The sequence below is a fragment of the Podarcis muralis genome, chromosome 2, assembly GCF_964188315.1.
Source record: "Podarcis muralis chromosome 2, rPodMur119.hap1.1, whole genome shotgun sequence".
Lineage (NCBI taxonomy): Eukaryota > Metazoa > Chordata > Lepidosauria > Squamata > Lacertidae > Podarcis > Podarcis muralis.
The window spans coordinates 6,986,093-7,003,321 of record NC_135656.1 but is presented as its reverse complement, the minus strand read 5'-3'; the positions used below and the strand labels follow the sequence as shown (position 1 = coordinate 7,003,321).

Sequence of the window (17,229 nt, the reverse complement as noted above, 5' to 3'; positions counted from 1 at the left end):
TCTGAGTTCACTATAGACCCCTAGATACCCCAAACAAAACAATAATATAGCTGCTAGTTGTGGAGCAACCAGAGAAGAGAGAGAGACAGAGACAGAGAAACCCAAAGCTACTAATAATGATTAAGTAAGCCTTCAAAAGGGCGGCAGCAACAGATCCTATAATCATAGTTTTTATTGGTAGATGAAGCTGGGATGGCAACAAAAACCACAAGGTTAATTATGGCATCTGCTCGCTTCACTATCCCTCACAAGGGCCTAGGTACTTGGCTTGAGCATCGTGATGGTCATCAGTCTGTAGTGTAGCCGGTTAAGCAAGCATCACGAAGCGCCCGCCACACTCAGGAATGTGCTTCTGGTGTGGTGATGACATTTCTGCAAAAGCTTCCATGGGGGTTAATGAATGTTTAGCACTCAAGAGCCCTTCTCCCTGGATGCCTTCACTCACAATGAGCTAGTTAGCCAGCCTGCAGATTTTGCAATTAGCTTGCATGGAAAGGTTCAAAAATGCCTCCTTTTAGAAGGAGGGGCAACTGGAGTGGCGTTCTGCCTTGGCCTTGGCCTAATATTGTGTGACACAGATCCATGGCTGCTTTATAGGAGGCACACTCAGAAGGGGAGCTGCCAGGGTTTCGCCTGGTTATTAAGCCCATCACATGAGAAGCCTATTGCCCCAAATTCCCAGCTCATAAATGCCTAGAAATTGCTATTCCTCCACAACGAAGCAGCCAAACCCAGCTTCCCAAAATGGATATAAAGGACGACTTGCCCTACTTAAACCCACAAAGCCTTTGCCTCTCCTCTCCCCCTCTCCTCCTCCCCCCCCCCGGAGTGCACCTTTTGCAATTCCTTTCATCTGCTTTTGCTCCAGCTCCTCCAGGCAGCAATGTCTTCCCACTGTGGTTCTGGATCTGATCCAAAAAATTACAGCTCTTATTCTGAGGTTCTGCCCACCAAAGGAAGCCAGGGCCTTATGAGCCAACCTCTGTGCCCTCCAATGGGTATTGGGATATATTATGGAGGAGCAGGTGGCTTTAGCAGCAAGAGTGTTGGCACTTACGGACACAACCTTTCCACCAGTAGCAGAAGTGGCCGTCGTGGTGTTGTTGCTGAGCATAGCTATCGTGGCACAGGATATAGCTGCAGCTTCATGGATACTGGAAGCGTCATGACTGGTATATCACGCACCATCGCTCCTGTGATTTGCAACAAGTCCCTGCTGCAACCTCTGAACCTGGAGATTGATACCGCAGCCCTAGCGGTGAAGTTTCAAGCAAAGAATGAGCTGCAGAGCCTCAATAGTAAATTGGCCTCTTTCATTGACAAGGTGAGTTGTGGGAGGGGTGGGGGGAAATAGGTGTCAATCAGGATCTATCAGAGGAACACAGCAGATTGGTTATGGTGAAAGGGAGTCAGATTAGAATGAGATTCTAATGTCAAGTTTTAGGCAAAAGGCCTAGCAGAACAATCTGGAAGAACTTGACATTCTTGACCTTATGCTTGCAAATACTACTGGTGAAAAGGCCTTTATGTTCTCTCAGAGCAATTAAAAGGGAATTGGACAAATGTCTTGCACAAACATTGAGCAAGGTTTCATTATAGAAACGTTTGTCCCTGGACAGAATAATTGTTGACCTTTTTTTTGCCAAAGTTGTTGAGCGTTTCAGAGTAGGTAACAGTGATATGGGCCGATATGGGCTGCCATACGTCCGGATTTCCCCAGATATTTCTGCAATATTTCAGCCCGGACTTGCGGCTTGCGGCTACAGTTTTCTGGAAATTCTGGATGTATGGCAACCCTATTTGGCCCAAGTATGTGGCAAATGTGGGGACGCAGGTGGCGCTGTGGTCTAAACCCCAGAGCCTAGGACTTGCCGATCAGAAGGTCGGCGATTCGAATCCCTGTGACAGGGTGAGCTCCCGTTGTTCAGTCCCAGCTCCTGTCAACCTAGCAGTTTGAAAGCACGTCAAAGTGCAAGTAGATAAATAGGTACCGCTCCAGTGGGAAGCACTGCTCTGGTTCTCCAGAAGTGGCTTAGTCATGCTGGCCACATGACCTGGAAGCTGTACACCAGTTCCCTCGGCCAATAAAATGAGATGAGCGCAGGAACCCCAGAGTCGTCTGCGACTGGACCTAATGGTCAGGGGTTCCTTTACCTTTATATGTGGCAAATGCACTGTACTGACCCTAGAGATAGCTGATGAGTGGGCCTTGTGTTACATAATGACCGCTCCCCACATCAAATGGGGGGGCGCCTTTTGTGCAGTTGTGTGCAGCCCCCCCATCTCATGTGACTCCCAGCAGTACAGCCTGGATATGCCCCCCCCCCCCCGGCTGGACACCTGGAAGTAGCCGTCTACCTCTGCAGGATACCCAATTCCAGCTTGGGGGGCGTTGCCAGGAGACAGTTAGCCAGGTAAGGGGAGGGATCGACCAGCCCACACAACAGTGGGCAGAACTTACCAGGGAGTTCTCAGTTGGCTTCTTTTCTGGGGTTGCAACAGCAAAACTGCCATGGGCACCTGCGGTTTCCAATAATAATAATAATAATAATAATAATAATAATAATAATAATAATAATAATAGTTGTTATTATTATTTATTTATACCCTGCCCATCTGGCTGAGTTTCCCCAGCCACGCTGGGCGGCTCCCAATCAGTGTTAAAAACAGTACAGCGTTACATATTAAAAACTTCCCTGAACAAGGACTTGCAATGCTCCTATACAAGCCTGATGCCCAGAATTGTCTAAGGGACAGGATAGCCTCAATGGACCTATTTGAGACTAGAGGAAAATTCTGTTTGGGTATAAGTTTTTCCCCAAGTGTGCCTCAAACTCATTTCCCATATGGCAATTGTCTACATGACTATCGCCTCCATGTAGGAGGTCAGCATGTAGAGGACACTTGTTCACTTGTTCACCACCATGATTCATAACAAATGCTCGCATGTCTATCCCACCTTTGACAAATTCTCTCAGCTCTGTGAGAACTGCTTTGCCATAGGTTCACCCCAAAGCACTGCTACAATGTTTCATGACCCACAACCACACAGGGAAAGCCATTCACGCAGGCCTTTCCCTTGGAATCAACATCCTTCATCCCATCAGAGTGCTGAGTCAATGGGGAAAGCGCATATGAACAGTGTTGTTTTCATGGTTGCAAGCCTTTACTCATAGGATGAACACATGTTAGAGCAGCTCCCCCATTACGGCTACTGTGTTTAACGAGTTTAACACAGTGTATGTGCTATGTGTAGACACACTGAGATACTGTGGGAAGTCATGAGGAAATGTTATTTGTTTGCTTGTTCCATGTATGTCCCACCATTCATCAATTCCACTGATCCCAGGGCATGCTACATCTTTGCACACTCTATAATGATGCAATGCATCATTTTATATAAATAAAACATCACTATCCATTTTACCACGGACGTGGGTGGTGCTGTGGGTTAAACCACAGAGCCTAGGACTTGCCGATCAGAAGGTCAGTGGTTCAAATCCCCGTGAAGGGGTGAGCTCCCGTTGCTCGGTCCCTGCTCCTGCCAACCTAGCAGTTCGAAAGCACGTCAAAGTGCAAGTAGATAAATAGGTACCGTTCTGGCGGGAAGGTAAACAGCATTTCCGTGCGCTACTCTGGTTTGCCACATGACCCGGAAGCTGTACGCCGGCTCCCTCGGCCAATAAAGCGAGATGAGTACCGCAACCCCAGAGTCGGTCACAACTGGACCTAATGGTCAAGTCCTATTCACTTTACCGCTTTGGCTCTTTAGAGCCTATTGACTTCCTTCCCTCCCACCTCATGGCTTTCAAAATTAACCTTTATATCATTACATTTTGTACATTTCCCAATTCTAATTACACTCATTACAAAATAGCTCATTTTTTAAAAAATAATAATAATAGAAAGATAGAAAATTTCTCATTACAAATCTTCAGACAACCCTGATAGTGATGTTAATTGCTTACAATAATCTGGGTGAATCATTGTATTTTAATATTCTCTTGGAAGCCGCCCAGAGTGGCTGGGGAAACCCAGCCATATGGGCAGGGTATTAATAATTATTATTATTATTATTATTATTATTATTATTATTATTATTATTACAAATATTGTATAAATTTACTCCAGTCCTTTTGGAATACTTGATCATCCTGGTTTCAGATTTTTTCTGCCAGCTTCGCCAGTTCTGCAAAGTCCATCATCTTCATCTGCCACTCTTTTTTTGTTGGTACTTCTTGTTGTTTCCATTTTGGGGCTAAAAGAATTCTTGCCACAGTTGTTGCATATATAAACAGTCTTGTATCTTCCCTTGCTATCTCTTCACCCACTATACCCAGTAAAAAGGCTGGTTTTTTAACAAAAGTATTTTTAATCATTTTTTAAAACTCATTATATACCATTTTCCCAGAAAGCCTTTACCTCTTTACAAGTCCACCCCATGTGGTAGAAGATACTTTCCCTTTCTTTACATTTCCAGCACTCATTAGTTCTTGTTATAAGTAATATTAATGATGTGGTAGTAGGATTGCTCTAGACCAGCCTTTCTCAACCTGTGGGTCCCCAGATGTTGTTGAACTACAACTCCCATCACCCCTAGCTAGCAAGGCCAGAGCTCAGGGATGATGGGAGTTGTAGTCCAACAACATCTGGGGACCCACAAGTTGAGAACCGCTGCTCTAGACTATCAATAGTGACTGGTGGAACATTTACTTGGCCCCCCACAAAAGGCTGTGGTTTTAGGCTTCACTGAGAAACAATAATGGTGCTTGCCTCGTTTCAGGAAGGAGGGAATTCCGCAACCAAGGTGCTACCACTGAGAAGGCTCTCTTTCGTGCCACCATGCCATGGGCCTCTCCGGGTGGTGGAACCACTAGGCGGGACTCTTCTACAAATATTAATGAATAGGCAGGCTGATATTGAACAACAGGTTGACACATGAGCAGTTGTCACATCTGTGACAGTGCACATGGTCAGCACACTAATCCACACAGGAAATTGTTGTGTGTGAAGTGCTGCTTAAGTCATTTACAGATAGTTTGGCTGGCAGTGCAAAATTATGGAATGTTTACTCTGGCCCCCAGATCAACCTTGTTTCTTACATCACCATTGTGGTGCACAGGCCTGTCGTCTCTGTGGTCCTACCCCATGGATTCTAGTAATGTTTGGATGGAGGTAGGGATGTTGGAGAATTCTGAGGAAAACGGGAATGGAAGCAGAAATTGCCGGTGTTTGTTTATTTGTCCCATGTCTGGAAGAGCCACAAACATTTTCCTTTTGGGATTCAGGTCCGATTACTGGAGCAGCACAATCTGATGCTGAAAACTAAGTGGGATTTTGTGCAACAAAAGAAACGTTGCAAGAGTAACATGGAGCCCCTCTTTAATGAACATATCGGTCAACTCAAGAAGGAGCTGGAGTGTCTTAAGCATGAGAGAGAGAAGCTACAGGCTGAGCGCAACACTTTGGAGCACACTGTGGAGGGCTATAAAGCGAGGTGAGCTCTAAAGATGTCTCTAAAGATTTCAAATTCCATGTTATATAGAGCACCTATAAAGAAATAAGAAGGGTGTGTGTGTGTGTGTGTGTGTGTGTGTGTGTACACACAAACACAAACACTGAGAGGCATGGAAAAAAACATTGTGGGGGAGAATTCAGATTTACTGCATAATGTAAAAATCACAACATGCACATGGAGTTATACCCACCTGAGGTCACAAGAAAGAATAGTCTAGTACTTTCCTCATATTTCTGTAAGCCTCACAAGAATCCTCCAACTTTCTCCCTCATCATATTACCCTTCCCCAAAATGATCTCCTTCAGATGTTAGAATCCACCTTCCATCAATTCCAGACAACATGGCCAGTGGTCAAGGTTGATGACAATTGTTACCCCAAAATATCTGGAGTTTGCAGAAGACTGCCATGAAGTGTTGTGTGGTTATAGATAGATTATATCCTTTTAAAAAGGGACGCGGGTGGTGCTGTGGGTTAAACCACAGAGCCTAAGACTTGCTGACCAGAAGGTCGGCGGTTCGAATCCCCGCGATGGGGTGAGCTCCCGTTGCTTAGTCCCTGCTCCTGCCAACCTAGCAGTTCGAAAGCACGTCAAAGTGCAAGTAGATAAATAGGTACTGCTCCGTCGGGAAGGTAAACAGCATTTTCGTGCGCTGCTCTGGTTCACCAGAAGCAGCTTAGTCATGCTGGCCACATGACCCAGAAGCTGTACACCGGCTCCCTTGGCCAATAAAGCGAGATAAGCTCTGCAACCCCAGAGTCGGCCACGACTGGGCCTAATGGTCAGCGGTCCCTTTACCTTTATCCTTTTAAAAGCTTCTGTGTGGATTTTATAACTTCCCCTAAAAATGTCTTTCCAATACTGTATCTAATTCTTTATGAATTACTATTTTCTTTGGTGTTTTGTTTTAATGATTAAAATGATTAAAATGATTAAAAAATATTTTCCCTTATTGTATTAGGTATGAGGAGGAATGCAACAGGCGAACGTCTACAGAGAATGAATTTGTGCTACTGAAAAAGGTTATGCACAGCAACATTTTTGTCAGAAGTTGCAATTTTTATCTTACTACCTATGTAATCACTTTATCTAAAAACTCTGAAATGTATTTATATAATCTCTGTGTTTGCCCTGAATTATTGAGGGTGATCTGGGTCATGATTATTTCACTTTTCCAATTGCGCCATTAAGAAGGCTTCTCAAGGCACACCAGGGATTCCCCAAGTTTCCAAGTGGCCATTGCTATCGGAAACAAAATGCACAGCCATTCCCCTCAGGGGGAAAAGCCAAGCTAACTAGGAAAATCCCCAGAGTTCATAACAGAAGGGGTGGATGTTTTGCTGGGGGGGGGGGGACGGGGACTTCTTTGTCACAGACAGGTCGAGCTTATAAAAACAGAGAAATATTTTCCGAGAGCACTCCAATTAAAAAATGCTTGAATCTAGTTCAAGGGAGAGATCTCCATGGAAATATGTGGGTGAGGGCAGAAGCTAACCCACACCAATGACTCTTGGGTTCCTTGGGGACCAATCACCACTTTTGCCTTTTGAGCTTCATGCCTCATCCCATTCCTTGTCCCCGGTGGTAAAATGTGGTACAAATCGCTGTGGTTTCCTTTCTTTTGCAGGATTTGGACTGTGTCTATTCACACAAGGCAGAACTGGAAGCCAAGGCAGAAAGTCATATGAAACAAATCAGCTTCTTGAAATGTGCATATAAACAGGTGATAAGGTTTTCTGCTATTGTGGTGAAGTATTCTCACTCAGTTCTCCTAAAGAAAGGTCTAAAACAGTAAAACACAAAGTTCTCTTGGCTCCCAGGATGTAACCAAGATCTTTGCTACTGGAAGCAAAGGACATGATGGTAGCCCGTTCACCCATTCCAGAAGCTGATTGGACTGGCAGGCCACATTGGCAGGGATAGATTTAAAGCACTACAGTGGTACCTAGGGATGTGAACGGGATCTGTTCCAGAGCCCCATTCGCATCCTGAACATAACATAAGATGCAACAGCGCGTCTGCGCGGGTGCGGGATCGCGTTTTGCTGCTTCTGTGCATGCGTGTGATGTCATTTTGACCGTCTGCGCATGCGCGAGTGGCAAAACCTGGACGTAATGCGCTATTTCCGGGTCGTCGCAGAGCGCAACCCAAACGTGCTCAACCTGAAGCGTATTTATCCCGAGGTATGACTGTATTAAATAAAGCACTATTTCCATAACTTTAAAGGAAGGCCTAACATATTACAGAAGCTGTCTAGGCCTTTGTGTTGTTTACCTACCTACTAAATCTAATTTTGTTTGTTAGATTAATGCCAGTGTGATTTGTTAAAACCCAGGTTTGGTCAAAGGTTTCTAAACATGAAGTTACTTCAGCACTTGTCTCAATTCCTGGTTACACATACATAACTGAGACTTCACATACTATGTCACTGCAGGAAATTTGTGAGCTCCAAAACTGCATTTCCGACACTTGTGTTATGGTGCAAATGGACAATAGCCGAGGCCTAGATATGGACCATGCGATTGAGGAGTTCCGGCGTCGATATGAAGCAATTGCTTCCAGAAGCCGAGCTGAAGCTGAGGCTTGGTTCCAGTGCAGGGTAAGGAATTGGGAAGATTTCGTCCCAGGGATCCTTTCTCCTACATCAGTGGTGGGGAACCTAAAGCCCTTCAGATGTTGTTAGATTCCATGGCCAACTGTCAGGGGTGATGGGAACGATAGCCCTGCAACACCAGGAGAGCCACAGGTTCCTCACCCCTGTCCTTGGGGATACATGGCCGAATTCTTGCCTGCTCCACTTCTTAACCAGCTATTTTGTTTTTCATGGTAGTATGATGAGCTCAGGACAGCAGCAGCGAAACGTTGTGATGATCTGCATAATGTCAAGGAAGAACTTCAGGCTCTGACCCGTGTTGCTCACAGGATGGAGTCAGAAATTGCAAGCGTCAAGGCTCAGGTGAGTTTAATGCAGGGATGGTGAATTTGTGGTCATCCAGGTGTGTTGAACTACAGCCCCCATCATCATCCCTGACCATTGGCCACGTTGAATGGTGCTGATGAGAGTTGGAGCCCAGGAAGAAGTGGAATGTGACAGGCTCCCCTCCTCTGGTCCATTGGTTTGTCCATTCAATAGACAACTTCAGGCAGCAAACCTGAATATCAAGTGCCACATAGAGGGGCATTTCTTAGGAAGCCCCTCACAAATTTTGAAAACAGCCTAAGGGCAGATACAGATGTTCCCCACAAAGATGTGTAAGCTGTTTCCCTGTGATCCCTTCCCATTTCATCCCGATAACCTCTGGTTCCAGGAAACTTTGGGGTTGGATCCACTTATTTTTATTTGTTGCTTTCTTAAAAGCATTTCCTAAACCATTTAACATGTTGCAAAATCTCAAAGTGGTGCACACTATGTACAATATAGAACAACACCCATGGGGGGGGGGGAATACAGCCAAAAACAGTATTAAAAAGATAGAAAAGGAATTAATAAGCAAATGCCACCATCTCTCACAGATGGCATTTCATTGACTCGTTTGGGAACAAGAGCAGGGCAGGGAGTTGCGAACTCTTTCCCTCTGTTTTCCTGATGTAAATTTCACAGTACCAAAAAAGTGCCATGTGCCTTGCTAGAGGAGGCAGACATATATGTTACTTAAGGGATCATCTTACCTCATACGTTCTGACTTGATCACTTCAATCTGCAGAATTTGCACTTCTACGAGTGCCACACAATGTCTGTTTGCGTTTCTGAGGAAGCGTACTTTGCAATTCCCTGACTGTTCACAATAGGCAGGCACCATCACTGCATTCTTTTAGATACCTGCTGAAAACATTTCTGCTTTGGCAGACCTCTCCAAACACACAATTTGCTTATAATGTTTTATCAAGCGTTTTTAATAGATGTTTTGAACAGTTTTGAACAGATGGCGGCTAACAGATTGAGGTTGAATCCTGACAAGACAGAAGTACTGTTTTTGGGGGACAGGGGGCGGGTGGGTGTGGAGGATTCCCTGGTCCTGAATGGGATAACTGTGCCCCTGAAGGACCAGGTGCGCAGCCTGGGAGTCATTTTGGACTCGACTCACAGCTGTCCATGGAGGCACAGGTTAATTCTGTGTCCAGGGCAGCTGTCTACCAGCTCCACCTGGTATGCAGGCTAAGACCCTACCTGCCCGCGGACTGTCTTGCCAGAGTGGTGCATGCTCTAGTTATCACCTGCTTGGACTACTGCAACACACTCTACGTGGGGCTACCTTTGAAGGTGACCCGGAAACTGCAATTAATCCAGAATGCGGCAGCTAGACTGGTGACTGGGAGTGGCCGCCGGGACCACATAACACCGGTTCTGAGAGATCTGCATTGGCTCCCAATACGTTTCTGAGCACAATTCAAAGTGTTGGTGCTGACCTTTAAAGCCCTAAATGGCCTCGGTCCAGTATCCTTGAAGGAGCGTCTCCACCCCCATCGTTCAGCCCGGACACTGAGATCCAGCGCTGAGGGCCTTCTGGCAGTTCCCTCATTGCGAGAAGTGAGGTTACAGGGAACCAGGCAAAGGGGCCTCCTCGGTAGTGGTGCCTGCCCTGTGGAACGCCCTCCCAGCAGATGTCAAAGCAATAAACAACTATTTTACTTTTAAAAGTCATCTGAAGGCAGCACTCTTTAGGGATGTTTGATGCTGTACTGTTTTTAATATTCAGTTGGAAGCCGCCCAGAGTGGCTGGGGAAACCCAGCCAGATGGGTGGGGTACAAATAAATAATAATAATAATAATAATAATAATAATAATAATAATAATAATAATTAAATGTATTTTAAATGCGTTTTATTTTATTCGTGGTTCTATTTTTTTAAAAAAACTGAAGATATGTCTGCTTCCCTGAGCTTATTTGGGAAGAAGGGTGCATAATGAGGAGGAGGAGGAGGTGGAGGATGTTTCCTCAAAGTGTGTAAATTTAGATGAGGAAAATTACCCTGGGAAAGGATTATCCCCTTTCCTCCCAGGGCAACTTTCCAATTCAGCTCATATTTATTTATTTTATTAAATTAATACCCCTCTGTTCAAATATATCACCAGGGGAGCTTACAATAATAATAGCAGTACATTGGACCAATAATAACAGTACATTGGAATCAGATACAAAGCGCAAATCTCTTTACTCTGTGTATCCACACAACTGCTTTTAAGTAGTAGTGAAGATGGCAGGAGATCTGATAAAATGAAGTATACTGGCCCTGATTTGGAAGTTTCAGAAATAATAGCACAGTGGAGCACTGCAGGATATCACAGCTTGCCAATGACTCTCTTCATATGGAACAAAGGTTGGCTTGGGTCAAACTTCCAAGCACACTGAGGACGGTACATAGGGAAATGTCCTGTGCATTCTGCATTGACAGCGTCGCAAATTGGAAGAGGAGGTGTCTGGAGCTGAGGAACGCGGGGAGATGGCAGTGAAGGATGCCAAATGCAAACTGGCAGATCTGGAGGAGGCCCTGCACAAGGCCAAGCAGGACATGGCTTGCCAGCTACGGGAGTATCATGAACTGATGAACATTAAGCTGGCTTTGGATATTGAGATTGCCACATACAGGAAGCTTCTGGAAGGAGAGGAAAGTTGGTGAGTGTAATTTAACCTTGTTAAAAACATTCTGTGGGAAGAATTCCAAGCAATATGTCTTTTCCCAGTATGATTCCAAAAAGGGCACTGGCTCCTGGTAGGCAGATATATTTTTTAGGGGTCTGGGCCCCCTCAGTGTTCAGAGGGCCCCTGCATGATGTCAGGACATTGTATCTGTTTTCCTCAATCCTCTGGAGAAGTTGGCGCCTCTGCTTTCCAAACAATGTTTGCTTTACCCCCTGTGTTCAGATTAGAAATGAAGTTATTTGCACAAAATTCAACATGTGGCAGATTTCCAAGTCTGAAATAATTGGGTTCAGGCATTTGAATTTTGAAATATCAAAATGAAAAGTTTCATTATGGAAATGAAAGTTAGGTGCTCCAATATGAGGGCTGCTTGTTCTCTTACTAAAGCAGACTCCAACTCCAGAATTCATCTGAGATTTCAGGCTTTGAAATTGGACATTGAAATATAAAATAGTTCCATTTTGAATGCTGCATCTTGACAAAATCTAGAGATAATATTTGAAAGGGGGAGGGATGCATTTATAACAAGTATTTCACTTCTGGTTTGACTTTTAGATCTTCAACGTTTTTTATTTTCTTTTTTTCTGGTACACATTATCCTTTCATATCCTCGGAAACAGAACAGATTTTTTTTTAAAGCACTTTTAATACTTTAAAAGGAGCTGCAAAGGCTAATTCACATGTCGTCCACTCACTTATTGACTATAGTTATCAAGAAGTGGCTTGCATCTGTAAAACAGACATCATAGGTAGGATATCTGAACAAACTCATTGGGGGTGCCAACTTGAATAAAATATTGGGGCCCCCAGATGCACAGACACCATTTGAATGTCCATCAACTTTGGGGAGACCTGCCCCCCTCAAATATTTTATTGGTGGGGCCAAAGTGACCTCAGCCCCTAGGAGTTGGCTCCCATGAGGCCCATTATCAGCACCCAGCCTGATAGCCTCACTCAACGATATGCTGAACAGTACCAGGCTGAGGAAATTAAGGAAATCAGCCCTGAGTGCTCACTGGAAGGACAGATCGTGAAGCTGAGGCTCCAATACTTTGGCCACCTCATGAGAAGAGAAGACTCCCTGGAAAAGACCCTGATGTTGGGAAAGATGGAGGGCACAAGGAGAAGGGGACGACAGAGGACGAGATGGTTGGATAGTGTTCTCGAAGCTACCAGCATGAGTTTGACTAAACTGTGGGAGGCAGTGGAAGACAGAAGTGCCTGGCGTGCTCTGGGCCATGGGGTCACGAAGAGTCGGACACGACTAAACAACCAAACAACAACAACAACCAGACTGAGCACAGCCTGTCTCCTTAGTAATATGGTTTTTTAAGGGATTACGAACAAAGGGCCCATCAGGGTGTCATCAGGGTGGTCTGGAGGGTGCCTTTCTCAGGGTTCCCCTCATACCTGGCACCAGCCTTGCTTCTGCATGATGGTTTTCAATAGATACATTTCAGTCATTTGACTGTGAGTCATCAAGTGACAATGACCGCTAACAAATCAGTGAGCCCTAAGTGGCACCTCAAGCCAGCTGTTGAGCATATACAGAGATCTGAAATGGTTCTTCTTCTTTTTTCATTTCTCACTAGGTTGAATGAAGGGGAGTGTGCTGTGAACATCTGTAAGTAGCTTATAAACTGAAATAACTATATGACAAGTTCTATGAGACCATAGTCCACATCCTCTTGGTGGTTGAAAAGGGAAGGGTGCTACAGCACACACACACCCAAATCCAGGGCCATCTTACACATAGGTGCTAGGGGTGCAGGGCACCTGGGCGCCAGACTCTCAGGGGCACTAGGCCAAGAGTCCGGGGCCGAGAGTTGAGTCCGAGGAAGAGCCCGCCCATTGGTTGGAGTGCTGCGGCAGGCTCTTCTGCTGTGGGTGGCTCTGCACCACAAGTTTGAGGATGACCAAGCCAGCAAGACGCTGAGGCGGCTGGCCGGCTCAGCCCTCCTGCGTGCCTGAGACTGGGCAACCTGTGGGGCAGCGCCGGGTAGATCTTTGCACCCTGGCACCACAAATGCTTAAGACAGCCCTGCCCAAATCCACATATATTTGCAACCCAGTCCCTTCCCAGACCCTCAAAGTATCCTTCCTAGGGCTAAAACGTTTACTCAGTTACTCAATTAGACTAGTGGATTAAAAACCTTTGAACTGTTTAAAAACATGCCACTATTGTATCACTATTGCTTACTTCTTTAACAAGCTTTACTCGAAGCACTTGCAGAACTCCAGATTGCAGGCTCCATTTTAGAAGAGTGATTTCCCCTAAACTCTTACCAGTGACTCTTCTAAGATGGTGCCTGTGGTGATGTGTGTGCCATCGAAACATTCCAGTATAATTTGTTTTCCTTTTGGAATATTGCTTTTACTCCAATTGAAAGTTACGCAGATTTCATTGATGTATTTATTGATCAAGTACACAGTCGAATCAAGTTCAGCATTTGAGTTTTAAAAGGAGATTTATGGATTGGGTACGGGACGCGGGTGGCGCTGTGGGTAAAACCTCAGTGCCTAGGACTTGCCGATCGTATGGTCAGCGGTTCAAATCCCCGCAGCAGGGTGAGCTCCCGTCGTTCGGTCCCAGCTCCTGCCCACCTAGCAGTTCGAAAGCACCCCTAAGTGCAAGTAGATAAATAGGTACCGCTTTATAGCGGGAAGGTAAACAGCGTTTCCGTGCGCTGTGCTGGTGCAGGCTCGCCAGAGCAGCTTCGTCATGCTGGCCACGTGACCCGGAAGTGTCCTCGGACAGCGCTGGCTCCCGGCCTCTTAAGGGAGATGAGCACGCAACCCCAGAGTCGGTCACGACTGGCCCGTATGGGCAGGGGTACCTTTACCTTTTACATGGATTGGGTGCACAGCACTAATCCCCATCCACCCACACCACAAAGAGGCAGTAAGTGTGAGACCAGTGTAAACCAGCCACCAGCTTTGCCACCTTTAAAACAAAAAGTGCCTTGTTGCATCAGTTCAAAGCTTTATCTTGTCCTCCTGCATTCCTTCTCCAGTGCTGGGCCTCCAGCTGCCTATAAGCTCATAGATCATCATGAGACCATGAGAAACTGCCTTATACTGAAATATATATATATAAAAATTAAAAAGTCCAGTAGCACCTTAGAGACCAACTAAGTTTGTTCTTGGCATAAGCTTTCCTGTGCATGCACACTTCTTCGGATACGCTGAAACAGAAGTCACCAGACCCTTATATATAGTGGGAGGGTGGGGAGGGGTTTTTTCTCAGGAGGGTAGTAGGAGATGGGTGATTGCCTCAATGGGTATGGTAAACCTGTTGACGACTGTTAACAACTGCAATTAGTCCTACAGGAAAAAGCAAGGAATAGTATGCAGATGATTAGCATATGTAAAGAGACAGGAATCCAATATCTCTATTAAGACCTGGTCTCTCCATAGTTTGCAGTTTAGTGATAAGCTGTAATTCAGCAACTTCTCTTTCAAGTCTGTTTCTGAAATTCTTTCGTAATAAGACAGCTGCTTTGAGATCCTGTATTGAATGTCCTGGGAGATTGAAGTGTTCTCCTACTGGCTTCTCTGTCTTGTCTTGTCTTATACTGAGTCACACCGTTGGTCCAGCAGCAGCTCTCCACAGTTTCAGGCAAGATACATCACCAACTGCAGATTTTGGGGACTGAACCTGGAATCTTCTGCATGCACAGCATCTCCTGTTGTTTGTCTCTAACATCTGCCATTGGTAGCATACTGCTTCTGCATATGGAAGTCCCATGCTTACCCATTAGTATGTCTTACAACTGGCCTTGATGGGTCTACCCTACATGAATTCATCTTCTTAGATAGTTGGCTAGCTGAGATCACTTAAAGGCAGGAAGCTTCCATAAGAAGTGTGTCCTTATTTTGGTAGGAAGCTAAGTCTAAATTCTCTAAGAAACGTAAATGTGCTGTTCTCTTTTCTTCCTCCTCAGCTGTTCAGAGAAGTGAGGGGGCGATAGTGAGTGATGGTGGCCCCCACCGTGGAGCAGGAGACACACATGGAAGCAGCCATAGAAGTGAAGGTGCTTGCAGCCGTGCTAGGGCCACCTCTGGCAGCGGCACAACCACAAGGAGCGTCCAGACAAGTGATGGGGATGTTCGCAGTTCTTCTTGCCCAGTGACACATGCCCCTGCTCAGGGCTTCAGTGGTGGAAGTACTAAGACCACCACATTGCGCTTTGTGTCTGCTAGTTACTCATGTGGGCCACCACATTGAAAATAAGGAGTCCTGTGTAGAATGAAACACAAATGTTTCTCAGCTCCTGATATCAGAAAAAGAATGTCTGCTTCTGTCATTGCTGAGCAAGAAGCGGGGGCCGCTTGTTGATGATTTGGAGAACAAGAAGCAAGATATATAAATCTGAAAGTGGAAAAAACCCTGTTTTCTCATTGTAGTCTTTGTCTGATAAAAGGGCCTTCTGATATCATCTCGGTAGAGTAGGAGGCTGCCGCCATCTGTCTCCCTCTGGGGCTGCTCTGGTAACAATGGAAGCCCAAAATTATTTGGGAGGAATCTACAACACTTTCCCATAGCACCACTGCCTCAGCTTCTGACCAGAGAAGGTTCATTTGTCATATTTATTCTTACATTTAGATCCCTCCACCTTTCCTCCAAGGCAGGGGTCAGCAAACTTTTTCAGCAGAGGGCCGGTCCACTGACCCTCAGACCTTGTGGGGAGCCAGACTATATTTGGGGGGGGGGGGATGATGCAAGCAGCAGGGGCTGGCGGTGGCGGAGGGACGATGAGCATCGAACAAAAGGGCTCCGGAGAGGGGCTGCTTAAAAATGGTGGCCACTCAAGCGCTGCTGCTGCTGGCACCAACAAAGCCCACCCCCTTCCTCCTCTTGGCAGGGCAGGGAGAAGCCAGGAGGAGGGAGGGAAGAGGAGGCTGCACTGCCGTGTGAGGGAGAAGGAGGGAGAGGGGAAGAATGTGCATGCTGGCGATCCATGCAGTGATTCCCGGACCATCCGTGGGCCAGATCCAGAAGGCAATTGGGCCTGATCCGGCCCGCGGGCCTTAGTTTCCCTACCCACGCTCCAAGGTGATTTACATGGTTCTTCTCCTTACTTCTTTATCCTCACACAACAACCCTCTGAGCTAGATTTGGCTGAGAGACAGTGGCTGGCCCAGGACCATGCTGTGAGCTTTATGGTCCATCTCCCAGGTCCTAGTCCAACCACTATGGTACCTTGGCTTCAGCCACCTGGAGGCCTCTTGAGCTTCTCTTAATCTGACAGGTGGTAAAGGGGACTCACCTTATCTCTGATGGCTTGTGGGGCTGGAAATGGGTCATGAGATCAGTTCCTTGGTAAGACTACCTGATTTCCTCCTGGAGGGATCAGCACATTGCCTCCTAACTTCCCCTTTGGCTGCTTCTCACCCCTTCAGGACCTCAGCTTCCAGTACTCCATCCCTACCTTGTCACTCTACTGTCCTTCCAGTGTTGGAAGAAGTAGGCTGAGCTGTTACTTTTTGCATGCAAGACAAATAGTCTACGACTGGCCTATAGCCCCTCCCACAAGTGCGACTAGTGGCAAAGGCATGGGGGAGAGTGGGGAGGGATGGCACACCTGGGCATGTGGGTTCTTGGACTTGGTTGTGGCACAGAATTGGATCCACCCACTTATCTGCCACTCAAAGTTACTTGCCCCCTAAGAAGACCAGAAGCAAAACTATACCAGGCATGAGAGCAGCGAGAGGCTGCGCACTAGTGTGACACTAGCCCCATAAAGACTGCCTTCCACTAAGCAGGTGTTTAGGATTTTTTCTAGTACAGGAACATGATGTCAGCAGCCTTATAAGTAAGTATTAATCAACTCTGAATTGTTGTAAGAAAACAGCCAGTGACTAAAGAAAGGTGCACTCTGATCCTGAAAAGGTGTTGCAGATTGGCTGTGGTTACCTAAATTTGTGGGAGAAGAACTCTGCCTACCATGTGTTTTTATATTCAAAGCTTTGAAAAAGGTTGCTTGTGGATACTTGAAAGAGAATATGTTGCAGTATGGTGGGCTCCTGTTCAGAATGCCAGCCAGCCAGCCAAACTCTTTTTCCAGGA

The 17,229-nt window shown here is 46.0% G+C and overlaps 1 protein-coding gene across 1 annotated transcript; it reads left to right on the top strand.

Moving 5' to 3' along the window:
- The first annotated feature begins 1,165 nt into the window (after positions 1-1,165).
- Positions 1,166-15,508, top strand: LOC114593007 (keratin, type II cuticular Hb4-like). The gene is made up of 9 exons (XM_077925304.1): positions 1,166-1,324; positions 5,289-5,497; positions 6,479-6,539; positions 7,145-7,240; positions 7,952-8,116; positions 8,348-8,473; positions 10,912-11,132; positions 12,752-12,783; positions 15,104-15,508. The coding sequence occupies exons 1-9, from the start codon at positions 1,166-1,168 to the stop codon at positions 15,385-15,387; spliced, it is 1,353 nt and encodes a 450-aa protein (XP_077781430.1). The 3' UTR covers positions 15,388-15,508.
- Positions 15,509-17,229: the final 1,721 nt, after the last annotated feature.